The 21,603-nt window shown below is 40.8% G+C and overlaps 1 protein-coding gene across 11 annotated transcripts in view; it reads right to left on the reverse strand.

Moving 5' to 3' along the window:
- BCAS3 (BCAS3 microtubule associated cell migration factor) overlaps positions 1–21,603 on the reverse strand; it is a 1,368,214-nt gene that overhangs the window by 676,885 nt on the left and 669,726 nt on the right. For 9 of the 11 annotated variants that reach the window (XM_033921866.1, XM_033921867.1, XM_033921869.1 and 6 more), the window contains 2 exons: positions 19,679–19,847; positions 19,359–19,459 (listed from right to left, as the gene is read on the reverse strand). In XM_033921866.1, the coding sequence (XP_033777757.1) occupies positions 19,359–19,459; positions 19,679–19,847 (270 nt within the window). The remainder of the gene's footprint in view (positions 1–19,358; positions 19,460–19,678; positions 19,848–21,603) is intronic. The other 2 variants (XM_033921865.1, XM_033921863.1) reach the window with 1 other exon arrangement.

The raw sequence follows: 21,603 nt of genomic DNA on the forward strand, positions 1-21,603 counted from the left end.
CCTTGCTATTTGGATGCACTTAGTGATAAACATCCCAATTCTGTCTTTTTGAAAGATCACACTTGAGACGTTTTGATGAGAAAAATGACCATCTGCCACTTTGTGCTGCTTTTGAGGCATTTTTTTCTTTTGGAAATGATTACCGTAGTCTCATCCATACAGTGAGACTCTTGAACTCTGCCTTCCTCTTGTGTTCTGAGTGTTGAATAAGGAGCATTGTGAGAATGTTATCCAAGAAATTTATCAGGGTACCAAGTATCTGGTTTGATGTGAGGAAACAGCTTTAACCATGTTGAACGTATGATCCATTTTAAATAAGTACATTGTATTGGTCAATTTTATAACTATAGACATTTACAAAGTGTTAAAAAGCATCTATTTTATAAAGGCAATCTATTTTATAAAGGCAATATAATAATAATAATAATAATAATTTTATTTCTTATATACCGCTGTACCGTGAGGTTCTAAGCGGTTTACAGTAGAAACAGAAGAAATGCAATAAGTAAGATTAATTAAGATGAAGAGAAAGTACTTAGAGTTCCCTGACTGTCCCAAAGGCTCACATTCTTGCTAAAGTACTTGAGAAAAATAAATTAGTTAGGTTATAAACATAGAGTAGAAGAAGGTAGGAAAACAGTTCATAGGAAAATTAATTTCGAATACATTATACATTATATATTGTTCAAGGCGGAATACAAATTATAGGAATTACCAAAAGAATTGCGTAATAAAGATTATCTAGATAAATTACATAACAGTGATTCGTGTACATTACATGGTGTGGTAGAGGATTCAATTATGAGAATTACATATCAAGGGAATCAAGCGATAACAGAATATAGTGGAGATTATCAGTATATACGGTTTACAGATTGGAAGTTACCTAATAATGACGTAAGAAATTTATTGGATAGTGTGGAAAATGTTTATATAGGAATCAGAGTATGTATGATAGGAAAGGTTCTAAGTATTGAATTAATGTGTTATTCTATCGAGGGAGAGCTTGTGCATAAAGGGAGGATATTAGTTGGTAATGACGTGTTTTCTGAATAGAAATGTTTTGATTTCTTTTCGAAACACTTTGATGTCTGTTGTATTGATCATTAGTTTGGTGATTGTGGGGTCAATTTTTGCTGCCTGTGTCGCTAGAAGGCTGTCGTATAGTTTCTTAAGACGGGTTCCATTATTAGGTGGGAAGGTGAATAGGTTTTGAGTTCTTCTTGATCTGGATGAGCGGTAGCGGTTTAGGCGGTTGTTTAGGTAACAGGGGGCAGTTCCATGGGTTATCTTAAACAGCAGACAATAGAACTTGAATTGAGTTCTTGCTTTTATCGGAAGCCAGTGAGAGTCTATATAGGCGGGAGTGATGTGGTCAAATTTGCTGAGACAGTAGATGAGTCTGATGGCAGTGTTCTGAACTGTCTGTAGTTGTTTTATCATATTGTTAGGACATGTTAGGTAGAGGCTGTTGCAGTAATCCAAGTTACTGAGTGTGAGGGATTGTACAATGATCTTGTAGTGTTCTTTGGTAAAGAAATTTCTTATTTTTCTTAGGTTTCGCATGGTGAAGAATGCCTTCTGTATGACTTTGTGTATCTGTGTCTGCATAGTGCAGCGTCTATCTAATTGTATTCCTAGAATTTTTAGAGTGCTCTGTATGGGATATTTGATTGTATTTACTTCCAGTTCTGTTATAGATTGCTTTTGTTCCTTCTCTAGTAGTAGGAATTTGGTTTTCTCTGAATTCAGTTTCAATTTATGGTTCTTCATCCATTTTTCTACAGTTTCCAGTGTTGTTATCAGGTGTTCATTGGAGCTGGGGTCTTGTATGTCAAATGGGAGAATGATGGTTATGTCATCTGCGTAACTGAAAAATGTTATATTTAGGGTGTCTAGGGCAGTGCCTAAGGAAGCTATGAAGAGGTTGAATAGTATGGGCGATAGTGGGGATCCTTGTGGTACTCCGCAGGGGTTTGTCCAGGGTTCAGATAAAATATCTTTTGACTTAACTCTATATGATCTTGTTTGAAGGAAGCCTTGGAACCAGTTGTGAACTTTACCAGTTATTCCTATGGCATCTAGTGTCTGAAGAAGTATTAGATATAAGTGCCTAGGTGCCTTTAAAATAGGCTCCAATAATAACAGTAACAGTAAATGACGGCAGATAAAGATCTGAACGGTCCATCCAGTCTGCCCATAAGTTATACTTATTAAAAAATACATGATTAGATTAACTTGTCTCTTCTTTGATATTTCTGGGTCATAGACTGTAAAGTCTGGTATTGTCCTAGGTTCCAAATGCTGAAGTTGCCGTCCAAACTCACTCCAGCCTATCTAACCAACCCGTTGTTTGCAGGACATCTACCGTAAAGTCTGACCAGTAACATCCTCCTTTTCTATATTAGTAGAGTTCACATTGATGTCCACCCCAGCCCATCCTACACCGAATCACCAGGTCTGTCCAATACCGGCCTTAATTCTTTACTTTATATCCTTTATTTACATCCTTCATTTTCTAATTAGAGATCCTGTTTTTATCCCATGCTTTTTTTAATTCTTTACCGTTTTCTTCTCCACCACTTCCCTCAGGAGGACATTCCATGCATCTACCACCATCTCCATGAAGAAGAATTTCCTAACATTGCTCTTAAGTCTTCTTCCCTGTAATCTCAAATTATGCTGAAATGTTCTTGCATAAGTTCACATCTGCTCTGAAGCTAAAATGGGTATATGTATATATGTAGTTAATAAAATACTCGTGTACATCACAACTAAGCCCAAGGAATGATTACATGCAGATTGTTCTTTTGATATGCCTTCTTGTATATGTCCACAGAAATTCTATAACATCTATTTACATATATAAACTATGCTTTACATGCAGAAAAAGCTTTTTTTAATTCCTTTTATCTATTCACTTTTGGTAATACTGATTTTCATATAAATAATTTTGTACATCAAATTGTTTCAAAATTGTTTAAGCAAAAGTATTTAAGTAAATACCTGTCATGCTCCTCAAATACAATTATTTATTTCCCAATTTTCCCATTTATTCTTAGCTTTATCTCAGTTCAAAACTGCCAGGGACTGTGCTTCTCTATGTACAACATAAATAAAATACATGCTATGGAATCAGTTCGAAACTGAATCCTTCATTATAGCAATGGATTAAATACTGTATTCTAATTTTCCACCCATTTTAGTTTTTCATAATCAGGTAAGAGATGGATTTTTGTAGACCATCTTGCTTCTTAGCAGATACTTAGACTCAAATCCCCAATAGACATTTCTAATCCAGTTCCTATTTTACCTAAATCCTGACATACTTTGAAGAGCTCTTGTTCACTCTATGCTGGTGATAGCATCCTACCAATAAAACATACTGACTTGACTGTAGGCCGAGTAGACCCTGAACTCAGTGACCTTTATAGTCTCACTTAATACTGAACATCTGCCTGATCAATAACAGAAGATGTGTGGTAGAAGATATCATATTTACACTTAGTTTGGAACAATGCAGTGAACTGTGCCATATTTACTTTAGAAACAGAAGCCTGCATTATGAAAATGAACCAAATTTTCTGAGTTGATTCACATCATGAATCATGTGGTTTAATACCACAACAAAAAAGATAAGTGTCTTAAGTTATGAATCTAAAAGTTTTAAAATAAGCTAAAAATCATTAAAAAGAAGATAATTTCATTCAAATAAAACAGGATCTATGACGATTCATAAGCAGTCTTTCTGTAAGTAATAATGAAGGATTAATACATGGGTTTCCAATGATTCAAAGAAATAACAAAAGGAATACAGGATTCTATTAAGGTTACTCAATTTTTTTGCTTTAATTGATTTTGAAATAAAGGGCTCCTTTCACTAAGGTGCGCTAGCGTTTTTAGCGCATGCTAAAGATTGGCGTGCAGTAACCACGCGCTAAACAAAAAATACTAATGCAAGCTCTATGGAGGCATTAGCGTTTAGCGCATGCGGTATTGTAGCGCGCTCTAAAACCGCTAGCGCACCTTAGTAAAAGGAGCCCAAAGTGACCAGTGAACCATATAGCCATCAGAATAGACTACATAATAAACTATGCCATACCAACACAAAATATTTCTTTTTTTTTTTTTAAATATCATTTTTATTAAAGAGTCAACAAGAGAAACAAGCATGGTACAAGGATGAAATATGCAAACAAAGACATCAATGAAAAAGAATACAATATCCATCAACAAGAATACATAGTATACAAGGAAGACGCATGACTGTCCAAGAGCAAGAACAGCCCGTTTCCCTCATTGGCCCTATTAATTTTTCAATGTTATACCTATCCCCAAGAATCCCCTACGTGAGGGGCAACAGGCACACCAGGCAACACAAACCAGACATACAATCAGACATACTCCACGCACATTCCCCATTCAATCTCCCCCCTCCCAAGTCAGGATAATAGAGGTAACCGCAGGAACACCCTCCACAGGGCCAATGAACAGTTGGCTCCATTAGATGACTGAGCTGGCACATTTTGAACTTTGCTACCATAAATGCTCCACCAACACAAAATATTTCTAATACTCATATACAATTAAACAAATGCTCCAATGTGCTTCCTTACAACAGTTCAACACAGTTTCCATAAACCAAACGTCAGTCAAATCTGAGCAAAGGTCTCATGCAGTAAGTACTGCCAAAGCCATTTCTTAAACATGGATACTTGTAAGTTCATCTGCTTCTTTAAATCCACAGGTAGTTTGTTCCATTCATAAGGGCCAGCTACTGAAAAAGTGCTAGTTCTTGTTTTGTTTGGTCTCCAGCGGTGATACTGAGGGATCATTAAGTCCCCAGCTGCTCCTGAGTGCAATGCGCAGTCTGGAAATTATGAAGCATGTCTTAGGTAGGATTCAAAACCCGATTCAAACTATTTGTGCAGCTGATCTGTAGCTGTGTGTTTCAGCCCTTATCTGCCAGAAAGAGGCTGCATGAAAAAGTGGCCATATGTGAACTGGCCCTCTAGAGTGCATTGAGAGATGGAACAGGCAGTTGTGGACAGGTATTCTAAAGAAAATCAAAGTGGTGTGTCTTAAATCAGACCTGCTCAAAGACATTGAAAATTTCTGTTACTAAATTTACTGTCTAACTATGAACACAGAGACCAAACAAACATGGATTGTGGTAAGGTACTACCCTAATGGTCTTCAATGCGTGGCCTCAGAAGTCCTCCATTGCAGCCCATTCGCAGTTGGCTGAGATGTTCTTCAAATTCTGTAATAGAGAATGACACGGTGACAAAATTCATCACCGTTCCTGTCCCCATGGATAACATCAGGAAACCATCTTCATGTCATTCTTTAAAGAGAGAGAGGGAAGAATCAGAGTATGAATGGCCACAATCACTGACCCGCAAGCTTTGCTTTGAAGAATGCTGGTGTAGAAGGACTGAGGTTGAAACAGACACTACAGAATGACAGTCTCTGGTATCCAGAGCAGATATTGTGATGTCATAATGCCTCATTCCACCAGTGCCTAAGAGCCAATCACATCAGTGATGTCACAATGGCTTCATTATCCTTGGCTCACATAAGAATGAGAGTATGAATGGCCACAACCACTGACCCACAAGCTTTACTTTGAAGAATGCTAGTGTAGAAGGACTGAGGTTGAAATAGACACTAGAAAATGACATGGGATTATTTCTCGCGGTTATCCGTGGGGACGGGAACAGTGATGAATTTTGTCACCGTGTCATTCTCTATTCTGTAACTGCATTAATTTCAATCTTGTCCACTTGATATAGTACCTGCAAACAATCTCTTAAGTGTGTTACTCAGGTTTCTCATTTGTAGAATTTGCTATTGACAATCCAAAATACAATGAGTTTTTAAAATATATCCTTAAAATATTGTAGAATCAATATTAGTATTAATTTTTAATGTTTAATAGCCAGTCTGAATAAGAGGTCAAGGCTGTTTACAATATTAATATGTGTAAGCTTGAAATCTTTTGGTGGACCTCCAAGCTTTCTCATAGTCACACTGTGGCATGAAAAAGGTTGGAGATCACTGTACTACACTGTCATATTTGCAGTCAAATATCAATAATCTAGTGGTTAAAAGAGCCCCAGCTATTCAAGGGTGTTTACTAGTGCTCAGAATCCAACTTTCTGTAGCAGATGTCACTAATGACCTCCAAGACATTCAAACAGCTGTGCAAATTCACTTCCAGCAGCCCTTGGGACAAAGGTCCTGAACACTTACACTGAGAAATGTTCCACAAAACAATGAGCCCTTGTTCCTCCTTATTATCTGCAAGCATGGCTTTAAAAATCTCAAAAATAGGAAGCAAAGTCTAAACTATTCGTATGTCTCTGAAAAAAAAAAAAAAGAGTTGAAATCATATCATCAAGCAGGAAAAATCCTTACTGGCTGGCTGTGATTTCACAAAACTTAGAAAGTAAGATTTGGCATGAAACTGTATTTATGAAAACCTGCTACCAACGTCCACCAGGCAGTCATTTCATCATTTCTCTTGCTGCTGGCAGAGGGACTCTGTGTTAGAAAAGCTCACTGAATATGTTTCAATGACCCGAGGGGGTCGAAGGTTACTTATTATAAATGGATAATGAGACCTAATGCAATGTTCTGGCTGTGGACAAAGAAAGTGTCTATCCACAGCCCCTTGTGGCTTGGTCATTGAGGCTTTTATATCTCTTGTATACTTAATGGAGCCAAACAATTGACAGAAATGCTATACAGAAGAGTGAAACTCAGAGAAACTGCTGTATTCTAACACTGACAAACAGATACAAATAGTAACCCTGAAATGGCGCCAGATTTCCTTTTACCACTAATACGGCAGACAGCTGTAACATTCCTCCTACCTTTCATTTAGTCATTGGCTGGCAATTAACCTTATTGGCGGAAGTGATAGCACATTGAACCACAAGCTGTTGCTAATGTCAGCCCATTACATTACTGCAGGTAAGAAGGCTAGATAATTCCATTTTATCATAACTCTCCTGTGGAGAGGAGAAAACAGGTGCTTTATTCAATGTCGGTCCTCTTATCTGTTGGCACGCGCATGCCCAGGGCACAATGCTAGAATATTCAGTTTCCCCCAACCTAAAACGGACTCAGCCATTACTGAAACAGAGACGCACCAAGCGGAAACAGAGGCAGGAATTCAACATTTTTTTTTCTTCTAATGTCATATGTAATTGACCGCTCTTTTCCTTTTAACTTGATTTTCTCAGTTCCTGAGGGAGCCAGCTTCTATACTGTAAATGCAGAGACTGCTTTTGTGAGCTCTTGTGGTGTAAGTGTCCAGATTTTGTCCCCGAGAGTTCCTCCTTATTTCCCATGAACACCTGCTACATAGAAAAGAGGGGCATAGCTGTTCTGAACTCCTACCACATTCTAAAGACTTAAGGTCCCGTTACAATACGTGCAGGAACCCAGTGCTGGATTCCTATTTCTTGTGAGCGCTGCGAAGTGAAGCAACACAGGAATTTGATCTAAACCTTTCCCTGGGATTTTGTTTACAAAATCGTACATACCAGATATCCTCTCTTTTCAAACAGATGGGTCTTTGGGCTCTCATAGCTATTATTATTTTGTGAACTGTTATCTTTACAGTATTATTCTGTAAACTGCCTTGCTTCACATATGGGTGCAAATGGCAGTATATTGAGACACTAAATAAAATAATAATGTTGTGAACTTAGGACTCCTTTTACAAATGTGCATTAGGGCCTTAACGTGCGCTATAGAGCGTGCTAATCCGGCATGTGCACTAAAAACGCTAGCGCACCTTGGTAAAAGGAGCCCTTAATTTCTTCAGCAGATCCATCTCTACTTTATTACACATGCAGAACATAAGACTATGACAGCAGAGAAAGACCATAAGGACTATCTGCACTTCTCCCTCCATATTTGCTGTGATAGGGGATTAACAGAACCGCAAATACAGAAAAACCGTGAATAACTTTTTCATATGTTATTTGCTGTTTTCTATTAAAAACCATCGTGAATATGGCGAAACCGCGAATAACATGGTGGGAGACCTGGCCTGTTCCTGAAGGAGAGGCAAAACACGGTGAAGAAAGTGCCGGGAATTGGCAATTTTCTCCGTAAACGCTTGGAATCAGCGATTTCTCTATGCAAGCTGATATCATTTGGGGGGAGGAGCCAGCAAGCTAAAATCCGTGAATAATCGAAACCGCGAATGCTGAAACCGTGAATACGGAGGGAGAAGTGTAATCTTCCAGTTTACTTCCTGGTTCAGTGTCACAAACCTAGCTGATTCATGGATTTACATTCAATTCTTTACAACTAGTGATCCTGCGCCCGTTTCCTACCAAACCTTTGGAATAACTTGCCTCCTCACATCAGATCACTTCAGGGCCTTCTAAACTTCAGGAAAGCTATAAAAACTTACCCCTTTACCTAGCCTCACGTGTGCCTCCTCAAACTACCTTTTCCCTCTCACTCCACCACTACCTTGAGGAATCCACCCAATTCAACTAATTTTGTTGTTGTAGGCCATCTTTGAATAAACAATGCCGGTAAGCGGGACGCCATGGTAGCCAAAATATTTGGCATATCTGCTATGTCTGTACTAAACAAGCTCAATTCCTATGGAATATATATGTTAGTTAGTACATCACGGTAGCCATACTTGTCTGTCAAGTCTATGCTAGCCCAGTTCAATTCCTATGGAACATATGTATTAGATTGCACTATCAGATAGATTCCTCTCACTACACACCCTGACTATAAAATCATTACAGCATGCTCTGCTGAACCTTAACCCTGTGTACTGTCATTGTAACCCTTTGAGTGCTAAATGTCATACTTTACATATGTAAATGATAAATGGTAACCCATTCTGAGCTCTTTGGGGTGGCCGGGATATAAAACCAAAGAAAGAAACCTTTATAAGCTTTATTACTATTTTGTCTCTACCATCTCCTCTGAAGCATTTGCTAGTCGTTTGAACTCAGAGACAGCGACTCCATTCCAGCACTGTTGAATAAAGTCGCTTACTTTTGTGTTTGATTTATTCCAGAACAGTTGTTAAAGGTAAGAGTGGAGGAGTTGACCTAGTGGTTAGAGCAGCTGCCTCAGCATCCTGAGGTTGTGCGTTTGATTCCTACTGCAAATTCTTGTGACTCTGGGCAAGTCACTTAACACTTCATTGCCCCATGTAAACCGCCCTGATTGTGTAAACCACACCGAAAAAGTACAAATCGTACCCCAGGGATGTGTCTGTATACAGGGTGTGTATATGCCTTGTGCAGTTTTATGAAAGGCCATTGCATGTTAAACACTGTTTTGCGTGCAGAAATGCCTTTTGAAATGCTCTTGTGTGGATATTTGCTAACGAATGTACCCAGATTCATTCAGTATGTCTGCTAGTCACACATCTATCACCCTTTCAGTGAGAAAATATTTTCGGATGTTACCTTGTGTCACCCTGTTGAAGCCTTATACCATGACTTCTTGTTCCAGAGCAATGGTTCTCATCCCAGCGCTAGGATATACTCAACCAGTCAGATTTTCAGGATATCCACAATAAGATAAGATCTGAATATAATGGAGGCAGTGCACACAAGTGCATCTCATGCATATTCATTTTGGATAGCCTGAAAATCTGATTGCCTGGGTGTGTCTTGAGAACTGGGTTGAAAACACCAGTTCTAGAGCATTCTTTCCTGTATAAAAGGTTTGCTGCTTATATAGTGTTTACATATAGAAATCAGAAAAGGATATCTCTTCCACACCCCTTTCAATAAACTCACACTTATTTCAATCTTTTTCAGTATTCACCGACCCTCAGAGGTGCCACCTTGATACTCAAAACATTTCACTGTATCCGGCTTCACGCACCATATCTTCACCGGGTCATACCTTTATAAACTTTTTTAATTAAATAATTTTTAAACATTTTATCAATAATTTTCTTTAAAACAAAGTACTTAGCTTTTAGTCTTTTAGTGGTCAGTTAATAGGGACATTAATGCCGACATGTTTCACCCAGCAGATTTTTTCAAGGCTCATATCCCTAAACTAGCTTTCACCGCCTAATCAAACCACCAAGTATTGTGAACAAACAATAAGTATTGTGAACAAGTATTAGATCTTTGTTCACAATAAGATCTTTGTTCACAATACTTGGTGGTTTGATTAGGCGGTGAAAGCTAGTTTAGGGATATGAGCCTTGAAAAAACCCGGCATTAATGTCCCTATTAATTGACCACTAAAAGACTAAAAGCTAAATACTTTGCTTTAAAGAAAATTATTGATAAAATGTTTAGAAATTATTTAATTAAAAAAGTTTATAAAAGTTTATAACAGTTTATAAAAGTATGACCCGGTAAAGATATGGTGCGTGAAGCCGGATACAGTGAAATGTTTTGAGTATCAAGGTGGCACCTCTGAGGGTCGGTGAATACTGAAAAAGACTGAAATAAGTGTGAGTTTATTGAAAGGGGTGTGGAGCAGATATCCTTTTCTGATTTCTATATGTACAAGTTTGCTTGCACAAAAGTCTATAACAAAAAAATATATAGTGCTATTCTTCTATTTATTATATATTGTTTACACCATGTTTCTTCCCTCACCATCTTTCCTCTATGTATTTAACTTCTCAGATCTTCTAGCACCTTGAATAAAGACCCTGGACTGTTTTAATAGCCCTGCTTCTTGCTAACACATGCAGCTTTTATATCTTTCTTTTTTTTCTTCATTTTTTGCTAGGAGAAACAGACTCATTTTAAGGCTGTTTTGTTATGACTGTGGAATCCTGGTTTTCAGACTATACTGTGTTTATTATCTTTGTGACCATAAGGCGGCTTAGACATCCTGCTCTCCCTCTTCCTCTCCATCTCAAGATGCCTTATGGCTTTACTATTTTCACTTACCTCATTGTTTTCTAACTCATAATTACAAGTTTGCAAGTTTATGTGCTGGTGAATTTACAGATCCAAATAAAACAAAGAAGTATTCCACACCTATAATTTTAGAATGACCCTCAGGAACAGGCACTAAAAAAGTAAATTAGATATCAGTTTTAAGCCATAGAATGTGTGACTAGCAGACATACTGAATGAATCTGGGTATATTCGTTAGCAAATATCCACACAAGAGCATTTCAAAAGGCATTTCTGCACGCAAAACAGTAAGTGTGGGATCTGGTCAGATACATCCCTGGGGTACGATTTGTACTTTTTCTGTGTGGTTTACACAATCAGGGCGGTTTACACGGGGCAATGAAGGGTTAAGTGACTTGCCCAGAGTCACAAGAATCTGCAGTGCGAATCAAACGCACAACCTCAGGATGCTGAGGCAGCTGCTCTAACCACTAGGTCAACTCCTCAACTCTTACCTTTAACAACTGTTCTGGAATAAATCAAACACAAAAGTAAGCAACTTTATTCAACAGTGCTGGGATGGAGTCGTTGTCTCTGAGTTCAAACGACTAGCAAATGCTTCTGGACATGCACACCCCTCAGTTAATAAATTGCTTAGGGGCTATCCGTTTGATTCACCCTGCTGTCTATGGAGAATACATAAGAACATAAGAATAGCCTTATTGGGTCAGACCAAAGGTCCATCAAACCCAGTAGCCCATTCTCATGGTGGCCAATCCAGATCCCTAGTACCTGACCGAAACCCGACAAACAGGAGCTGAGGGTTCAGATAGAGAATGTTAACACCCTACAATATAGCGGTCACTGCTATATTACTTTTCCCACACAGATTTGAATGACCTAACTGGGACAGTCGATAACATGATGCAAAAACATTTGTTATCTATCTATCATTTCAATACACTGCCTTTCCAAGCAGGATACAAAGCACTTTACAGTAAATCTAATATAATAAAGAGCTAGCCGCGCATGCGCACTCCTATTTGCGTTTTCCGTGCGTGTAGGTCTGTGGCCAAAGGAGTGCGCATGCGCGCTAATACGTCACCAGCCGATCGCCTCCACAGGCCGGACCGCAGCCAGACGGACCGCGGGAAGGGAAAGGGGGGGGGGAGAGGAGGGCGTCGAGGGAGCCGGCTGTCGGCGGAGGGCAGACGCGGGCCCAGGACGGACTTGCTCCAGCTGTACAATCCTGTCCCTTAAACTCCCTGGCCGCCTAAGTTATTTTAATTTGAAATCTGCCGCCGCGGCGGCGGCTCCTCTCTCATCTTGTGACATAATATAAGTGCAGCTCATGAGAGGAGCCGCGGCGGCGGCTTTGAAAACGGCTCCCTTAGTTCTGTGCTGGATTTTTTTTTTAAGTTTAAAGCTGCCGCCGTGGCTCCTCTCACGATCCCGGCCTGTGTCAGAGAAGGCTTCCGACGCAGGCGGGATCGTGAGAAGAGCCGCGTCGGCATCTTTAAACTTAAAAAAAAAATCCAGCAAAGAACTAAGGGAGCCGTTTTATCTGCATGCTGCTACGAAGGAACAGGTGAGGGGGAGGGAAATGCTGATGCACAGGGAGCAGGCAGGCATGGCAGGCAAGCATGGGGAGAGGGAAAGGGGCTGCTTTGGGGGTAGGGGTGTGCTGGGGGCACACAGCAATCATGGGCAGGGGATCACAGAGCAGGCAGGCATGGCTCAACAAGGGGAGAGGGAAAGGGGGCTGCTTTGGGGTGAGGGGTTTGCTGGGCCAGACAGCAATCATAGGGGGGAAACAGAAGGGGGCCACGGAGCAGGCAGGCATGGCACAAAAGGGGGCAGGGGCATTGGGAAATGGGGCTGCTTTGGGGGAAGGGTGTGCTGGGGGCACACAACAATCGTGGCGGGGAAGAGAAGGGGGCCACAGAGAGATAGGCAGGCATGGCACAATGGAGAAATACAGGCAGGCAGGGCGCAAGACAGAGACACAGACAGAAAGAATGACAGACAGACAGACAGCATCCAAGCACAGAGAGAGAAAGGAAAAAAAAAACAGTCGTCTACTCTAGCATCCGTTGGACAGGGGGAGAACGAAAGAGATGCTGTTGGACAGGGGGGTTGAAAAAAAGGAACGGAGGACTAATGTTGGACAGGGGGAGAAGGAAAGAGGTGCTGCTAGACAGGGGGGAGGTAAAACAAAGGGAGAAGGGCTGCTGCTGCATAAGGAGAGCAGTGAAGGGGTGGTGGTGGACACAGAGGAGGTAAAAGGAAGGGAAAATGGACAGGGGGAGCAGGCAAGGGGTGGTGATGGACAGCCAAGGAAAAAGAAAGGCAGAAAGAAAAAAAGCGGCTAAGGAGAGAGAGAGAGAAAGAAATAAAGACAGACACATGCACATATGTTCTAGCACCCGTTAATGTAACGGGCTTAAAGACTAGTAAATTACATATAACGTCTAAAGGTACCTTACAATAGCATTTTTTACATTATTCAAGATTTACCAAATGCAGCCTTGAATAAAGAAACCTTATAATATTTACAAAATGCAATGAGACCATTGAACAGTCCTAACTCATATAGGAGCAATTCTAGAGAAATGGACTTATACAGAAAGGCCCAGATTCTATATAGGACGCCCGGGAGGGGCATCCTATACAGAATCAGGCCTACACTAACCCCGATTCTGTAACTGCCGTCCATGTTAAAGACGCCGGATACAGAATCGGGTTAGAGTAGACGTGGCTGCTACACTTATCGCAACAAGGGATCTCCCTGTCGCGATAAGTATAGCGGTCGCCTGTCTGATCACCAGCAGGAGGGTGCCCAATCCCTCCTGCAAGAGGAAGCCCCCCCCCCCCCCCGACACTTCCGATCGCCGGCAGGAGGGTGCCCAACCCCTCATGCTGGAAGACGCCCCCTCGACACTTCCGATCACCAGCAGGAGGGTGCCCAACCCCTCCTGACAGAGGATGCTCCCCCCCGACACTTCCGATCACCAGCCCCTCCCCCCGTGCTAACACCCACCGATAATCACCCCTAACCTCCCTTCCCCAACTAACCTCTAATTCAGGGGTAGGGAACTCCGGTCCTCGAGAGCCGTATTCCAGTCAGGTTTTCAGGATTTCCTCAATGAATATGCATTGAAAGCAGTACATGCAAATAGATCTCATGCATATTCATTGGGGAAATACTGAAAACCAGACTGGAATATGGCTCTCGAGGACCGGAGTTCCCTACCCCTGCTCTAATTGTTGGCCGGCCGGCCGGGTCTTGCTACCATCTAGCTGGCAGGCCCGCCTCATCGAAATGAGGTGGGCCCACCCCTTCCCGGCCAATCCCCACTAAGCCTAAGGCCTGATTGGCTCAGGCTCTAGGCTCCTGGGCCAATCAGGCCTTAGGCTTAGTGGGGATGGGTGGACCCGCTATGCCTAAGGCCTAATTGGTCCAGGCTTCTAACCAATTCCTCTGAGAACACCTCATTCCTACATGCAACACTCCAACCGTCAGATTCATCCATTATTTCAACGTATCTCAACTCTACTCTGCAACACAACTTGCTGATCTAATATTGAGGCCACCTAAAACACAACTCTGCCAATGCACCTCCCTCCTTTCCTCCCACTTTCTCATTAATCTGGTACTAAGCCTCCCACTCTTCTTTCTACCACAGCTGATTTACAAGGGCAACAATCTATCCTAGAAGCCATTGAATTAGCACCTCTGACAGGGCTGCTCTTATACATTTGGGACCTAGGCACAGGCCGAGTTGCCTATATTTTAATCCTTCCCTGACAGACTGACATGTCTCTTGTTTGACGTGCTTTATCTATGTCTTGGATAGACAATCCAACCTGGAGATAAGAAAATGAATATAGGCATCATCCAATTAGAGACAGTTCTTTCGATAACACCCAAGTCCATCCTGTAGCGATCACAGGAAATGAAGAGTTGAGAAGAGATTTGGCAGACTTCTGTATGTTTGAGATAAAATGCCAGAACTCTTCTGCAATCTAGTGTGTGAAAAGTTTCTCTCCAGAGTAGACATGTGGTTTGGGATTGAAGACTAGAAAATGTATGCACTGGTAAATATGTAAAGATGATTACACCTCTGGGTAAAACTTTCAGAGGAGTCTGAGAAAAATTGAGCGCACGGTAGACAAAATATTAACGACTGTAGTTCACTGATTCTCCTAGTTAAGGAAATTGTTATTAGAAATGCCACCTTTCAGGTAAAGTACTTTACGGGTAAAGATTCCATTGGTTCAAAGAGACATCTCGATTAGTGTTTTTGTATGTAGAATCCCTTTCAAAAATGTAGACATTATCAGGCACCTGAAAATATGAATTGATTTCCACATATTCCAAACAAATTTGATATCATGGGCTAGAGGACAGTTTTTGCCTTTACCCAGGAGACCTCAGTTTTATATTACAGATTTACCATTATTTTTAGGATTAAAATATGACCTTGGAACTGTTGAAGAGGTTGGCTAAGTAGTCAGAAATCTATATAGAAACAAAAAATGGTTCTTTGGGAAGGTGGAGGGGAGTGAAAAGAAGGCTACATGATTAAAGTTACAACAACATCAAACAATTCAAGAAACATGGCATAATGTAGCTTAGCTTTCACAACAACATTTTAACAACTGACATCTATAAAGAAATCATGCAACAGATGGACAGGTGGAGAAAGGAGCACTAATCTGGCGCCAGGGCTGCTTTTACCAGGCAGGCTTCAGACTTATACTCTTTTCACCCAGATGTCCACTTTTTGCATATTTAATCACTTCAGTCATGTAATATACCAGCATCTTCCACACTGTCAATCAGGCCAAGGCCTTGGTTAGCCTTTGAGTCTCCTAGAGTATCTATGCCATGCTGGGGTATGCACTGGAGTGTATGAGGTGGGGAAGCTTTTCTCTTTATGGAACTTTCCATCTCTCTACTGCAGTTAGTGAATGTTATACTGTGCAGTTTTCTTCAATCAATATGCTCCATGTTTTCTGCCTTAATGTTAAAAGACGAGACAATTCATACTATTAATAATAATATGCTTTAGCAAACAAGAAGTAACAGATTTTGACCCAGATGTTACACTGTACTTTCTTGGGTAGAAGCACTATTGCTATAAGTCACATTGCATCCAAAACAACACTTGAGAGGGTTCCTGTTTTGGATGCTTTCCTCTCAATATATTTTTAGAATGAAGTCCTTATAATAATCCCCTCATGATATTATTAGTTTGCACATATTGTTATTAAGATGATAAAATATTTTTTGATTCTCAGTAAAGTCCTAGATGCTTTCTTCCTAGTATATCCAGTAAGATGGCAACATAAAAGTAATTATTTAGTTTTAGGCATGTTGATCAAAATTGACTGTTGGGGAGATTGGCCTTCAGAAGTGATAGTTGTATTGTGGGGGGGGGGGGGGGGTTTAAATTAAGTTTTTCGCATTATACCTAAATGTACTGAAGACTAGATGTAATGGTACAAAGAACATAAGGGTTTTAAAAGGATCTCAATATAATTGTGGAGCCAAAAACTTCAAGCCCTTTTTTAGATATATAAAAGGGAAAAAACCAGCAAGAGAGGCAGTAGGCCCTCTCAACGACCAAGAAAGAAAAGGGTGCATCAAAGAAGACAAACAGATTGCAGATAGGCTAAATTCATTCTTTGCCTATGTCTTTACCAATAAGGACACTACAACAATGCCAGAAACAGGGAGGGTATTTGAGGGAGACATAGAGGAAACCCTCATCACAGTGAATGTGGATTTGGACAAGATATACTATCAGACTGACAAACTAAAAAGTGACAAATCCCCTGGACCGGATGGAATTCACCCAAGAGTATTAAAGGAACTTAAGGTTGAAATTGGAGAACTATTACAAACCCTAGCTAACATGTCAATTAGAACCAGCCAAATACTAGATGACTGGAAGATAGCGAATGTCATCCCAATCTTCAAGAAAGGATCGAGAGGAGAACTGGGCAACTATAAACCTGTGAGTCTTATGTCGGTTCCTGGGAAGATGGTTGAAGCACTAATCAAGGATAGCATAGAGCAACACCTGGAAAATCATGACCTAATGAGAGCAAGTCAACAAGGCTTCAGGAAAGGGAAGTCATGTTTGACGAATTTACTTCATTTTTTTGAGAAGGTGAACAAACAAATCGATACCGGAGACCCAGTGGATATAATTTACTCGGACTTCCAGAAAGCGTTCGACAAGGTTCCGCACGCAAGGCTTATGAGTAAACTACTAAGCCACGGAATAGAAGGGGACGTATTCAGATGGATAGGCAAATGGATAGAGAACAGATTGCAGAGAGTAAGCATAAATGGGAATTTCTCGGACTGGGAGAAGGTGACAAGCGGCGTGCCCCAAGGCTCGGTTCTTGGGCCCATCTTATTCAATATCTTCATAAATGACCTGGAAGAGGAAACAACAAGTAATATAATCAAGTTTGCAGATGACACAAAACTATGTCGGACAGTTGGGTCACAAAAGGACAGCGAGGATCTCCAGAAGGATCTGAACCAGCTGGAGAAATGGGCGGAAAAGTGGCAGATGAAGTTTAATATAGAAAAATGCAAAGTGATGTACCTGGGTAGAAAAACAAGGAACATGAATATAAAATATTAGGTGTAACATTGGGCAAGAGCGAACAAGAAAGGGACCTGGGGGTACTGATAGACAGGAACCTGAAGCCGTCGGCTCAATGTGTAGCGGCAGCAAAGAAAGCAAACAGGATGTTGGGCATGATAAAGAAGGGGATCATGAGTAGATCAGTGGGCGTCATAATGCCGCTTTACAGAGCAATGGTCAGACCACACTTGGAATACTGTATCCAACACTGGTCTCCATACCTAATGAAGGATATAACCCTGCTGGAGAGGGTGCAGAGGCAAGCTACGAAACTAGTAAAAGGTATGGAAAATTTGAGCTACAAAGAACGCCTTGGAAAACTGGGACTGTTCACCCTCGAAAAGAGGAGACTGCGAGAGGATATGATAGAGACTTTTAAAATACTAAAAGGATTTGACAAAATAGAGCAAGAAACATCGTTATTCACATTGTCAAATGTGACACGGACAAGAGGTCATGGACTGAAACTGAGGGGCAGCAGGCCCAGGACAAATGTCAGGAAGTTCTGTTTCACATAGCGAGTGGTGGACGCTTGGAATGCTCTCCCAGAGGAGGTTGTAACGGAGACTACCATTCTGAGATTCAAGCGCAAGTTGGATGCACACCTTCTTGCAAATCACATTGAGGGATACGGGTTAACAAGGTCTCTATCAAGGAACACCTAGCTTGGCCTCCGCGTGTGCGGGTTGCCGGACTAGATGGACCTAAGGTCTGATCCGGTGAAGGTGTTTCTTATGTTCTTATGTAATTTTATTATAGAGACAAGATTACGGACATTTTATTATACTAATGGAGGGACTTGTTCATTAGCCTAGGCCAGGGATAGGCAATTCCGGTCCTCGAGAGCCAGAGCCAGGTCAGATTTTCAGGATATCCACAATAAATATGCATGAGATAGATTTGCATCTCAAGGAGGCAGTGCATGCAAATCCATCTTGTACATATTCATTGTGGATATCCTGAAAACCTGACCTGGCACCAGCTCTCGAGGACCGGAGTTGCCTACCCCTGGCCTAGGCACTCAGAATTCACTACTTCCCTCTCCCTGACATCATCTCTCTCTGTCTCTCATTCCTTCTTCCGTGTTCCAAGTGCTTCCACTCTCTCTCACTCAAAATCCCTCCAGCACTCACTTCTGGCTTTTCACTTTCTCAATCACTATTTGTGCCTAACCATCAAACATTAGGAGTCATTCTCTTCCCTCTTTCTTTCTTTTGCAATCCTGCTTTGCCTGAGTGTTCACATTAAGTGCTCTAAGCACTATTCAAATATGTGTTTCCATAGCATGTGTGTGTGTGTGTGTGTGTGTGTGCCCCTGGGATTGCATGGGACAAACTGGGTTGTCTGGGTTAATAACAGTAATGTGAGAGTGGAAGAAGGGCACAGGGTTTGCATGACAGTAGGTGTTGTGTACTTGTAGGGGGAGATCCGATGGCTACACCACAGGATAGAGGAGACTTGCAGTATGTGAATCTGAAAATCAGTTACAAATCCCCAAAAGTATAAAACCAGAAAAGGAGGCAGAGTAGAGGTAAATGACACTCCAGGCTAAAATCCAAAACACATGAGAAGCCAGGATACTCTGGAGATCTCAAAATCAAGTAGGGAACATTCTTTCCTATCACCTCAAAGGAAACAGAGAAACCTCAACAAGTGGCACAAAGAACTGCTTTTGTATATATTTAAGTCCTATAAAAACTTTAAAAGAAGGTTTGCCAACTAAAATACCTACCCATGCCCTCTGAGGTATTTACTATTTAACAGCATAGTATGCAGAAGAATTAGGGGAATAAAAGGAGATAAATTAAGGTGTGTTACTTACTGCCAGCTAGCAGATATTGACAGTACTGTACCACATCAGCTGCAAGAATCAAAGGATGGCTTGAACTGAATGGTGGCTGCAGCTCATTCCACTGAGGGGTTCTGAGGAAATATCATAAGCTCATTAATGTTAAACCTGAACATGAACATAAATCAACACAGGCAAAAAAAGATTGTGACTGCAAAGCTTCTCTTAGCAATTTAATTACAAGATTAGATCAAATGCAGAGGAGACTACACTATGGAATAGAAGTTAAGACTTCCTTTACAACATGTGGGTATTAAAATGACCCATGTTGCCCATCAAAAAGTCCTGCATACCTCACCAAGCTCCAGCTCGCTCGGGGAGATGTCACCATTTCTAGAGGGGTATCATCACTGATCTTCAAGGCAGTGTTGAGGGGTCGTGGTTCCAAAACATGTTCCACTAATGTGCCATAGCAACTGATGACATACAGAGACTCCACGACAAACTGTTTGCATTGATCTGCTAACAGAAATAGAAAATCAACATTTACTAGCACCATATAATCATTGCTGGAGAAACACAGAAAAGGATATTCAGGCATGCCTTTCATTTTTTATTCTTCAGAAATGGATTTCTCTCGTCCAACTGAGCTAATCATATGCTACTTTTGTTAGAAATGTCTTTGTAAACATTCAAAGATTTTAAATAGAATAACTTTTTGGAGGAAGAGAGGGTTCACACTTCTGTGTGTCTGCTAACTGTTATATACTAGTGCAGCTCTCAAATTAAAGGTTGTATGATTTTGTTATGTTGTGAGAAGCTTGTGCATTTTAATACAAAGCAGGCATAATTAAGAAGTTAGATAATTATAATATGATCCATGAAATGTGTTGACGAATGAACTCAAAAGTAACCTCTGGCACTATGAATGCTCATGAGCAAGTTACTTATGAGTTAATGCTATAAGCAAATGCCTCCTTTTAGTTGTCCTGATGATGCATAGTGAGAACCTACTCTTCAATGGCATCTGGGTGCCCAGGATTTACAATGCACTACCTTCTTATCAATTTGTAAAATTTTATTATTCTCCACAAGCTCTCTGAGAGATAAATTTTCATCTAGCTCAGGGGTGTCAAAGTCCCTCCTTGAGGGCCGCAATCCAGTCGGGTTTTCAGGATTTCTCCAATGAATATGCATGAGATCTATTAGCATACAATGAAAGCAGTGCATGCAAATAGATCTCTTGCATATTCATTGGGGAAATCCTGAAAACCCAACTGGATTGTGGCCCTCGAGGAGGGACTTTGACACCCCTGATATAGATCCACACTAGCTTTCAAAAGAAAAAAAGGCCTGCAAAATGGCTCAAAAAGGTTAATTCATTCCTGAATTGGGGCATGTTACCATACCCAGAAGTATGTTAAAGAGGACTGGCCTGGCTAGCCTTTCCTTTTAGCAAGGCAAACTGATTAGTCTAAGGGGCCCATTGTGGTAAAGCATAGATCACCAAGTCAAAGAACAAAGGCTGTGTGATAAATCCAAAAATCATGGAAGTTGACTTCCCCTTTCCTGCTCTGAGTATTTTAACTTTTTTAATGCTATCCACAGGATCTTACCCTTCTAAAGAAATCCAAGAAGTTTTCAAATATGTCCTATGATAATGGCAGCGATAACATACTTAATTTTGAACAGTTTTAAGAATAAACAGCAGGACAAACAAACAATAAATGAAAGAAATATATATGTTTTTTAAAATTATGCCTACCTGTTCTCCCAAAACTAAGAAAACTCCATCTTGAATCCCTGAGAAAGGTCTTGGCTCTTATAGTGCCCATTCTTCCCTCAATAGCACCCAATCCCTTACATCCCTCCTGCATCTGCCCCCTAAACAAACTCTCAAAGTGCTCCATAAGCATGGTAAAGCTCTCGCCTGATCGACTTCTCTTACATCTTATTTAAAATGTCTAGCTCTCTGCGGGAGGGCCTGCATTACCACATCAAGATAGTCCCACCATATTTTCAGAAAATTGTCAACAGAACAACACAGTGTAGAAATGTGGAATGCCTAGAATTCAGCCTTGAAGCAGCGGTTTCAGACACTTCCGCGAAACGCTGGCCGCGTTGGCGTCAGTATAGAGGCGTTCTCGAGACCAAACACTGTGTTAAAGCTAAGTAACAAATCAGTCACTTTTTTCAGTGAAAACAGAGTTGTGCATGTAGCAAGTAAGAAGTTATATAAATGAAACTATGAAGCTATATAAATGAAATAGAATATATA

The sequence above is a fragment of the Geotrypetes seraphini genome, chromosome 15, assembly GCF_902459505.1.
Source record: "Geotrypetes seraphini chromosome 15, aGeoSer1.1, whole genome shotgun sequence".
NCBI classification, from domain to species: domain Eukaryota; kingdom Metazoa; phylum Chordata; class Amphibia; order Gymnophiona; family Dermophiidae; genus Geotrypetes; species Geotrypetes seraphini.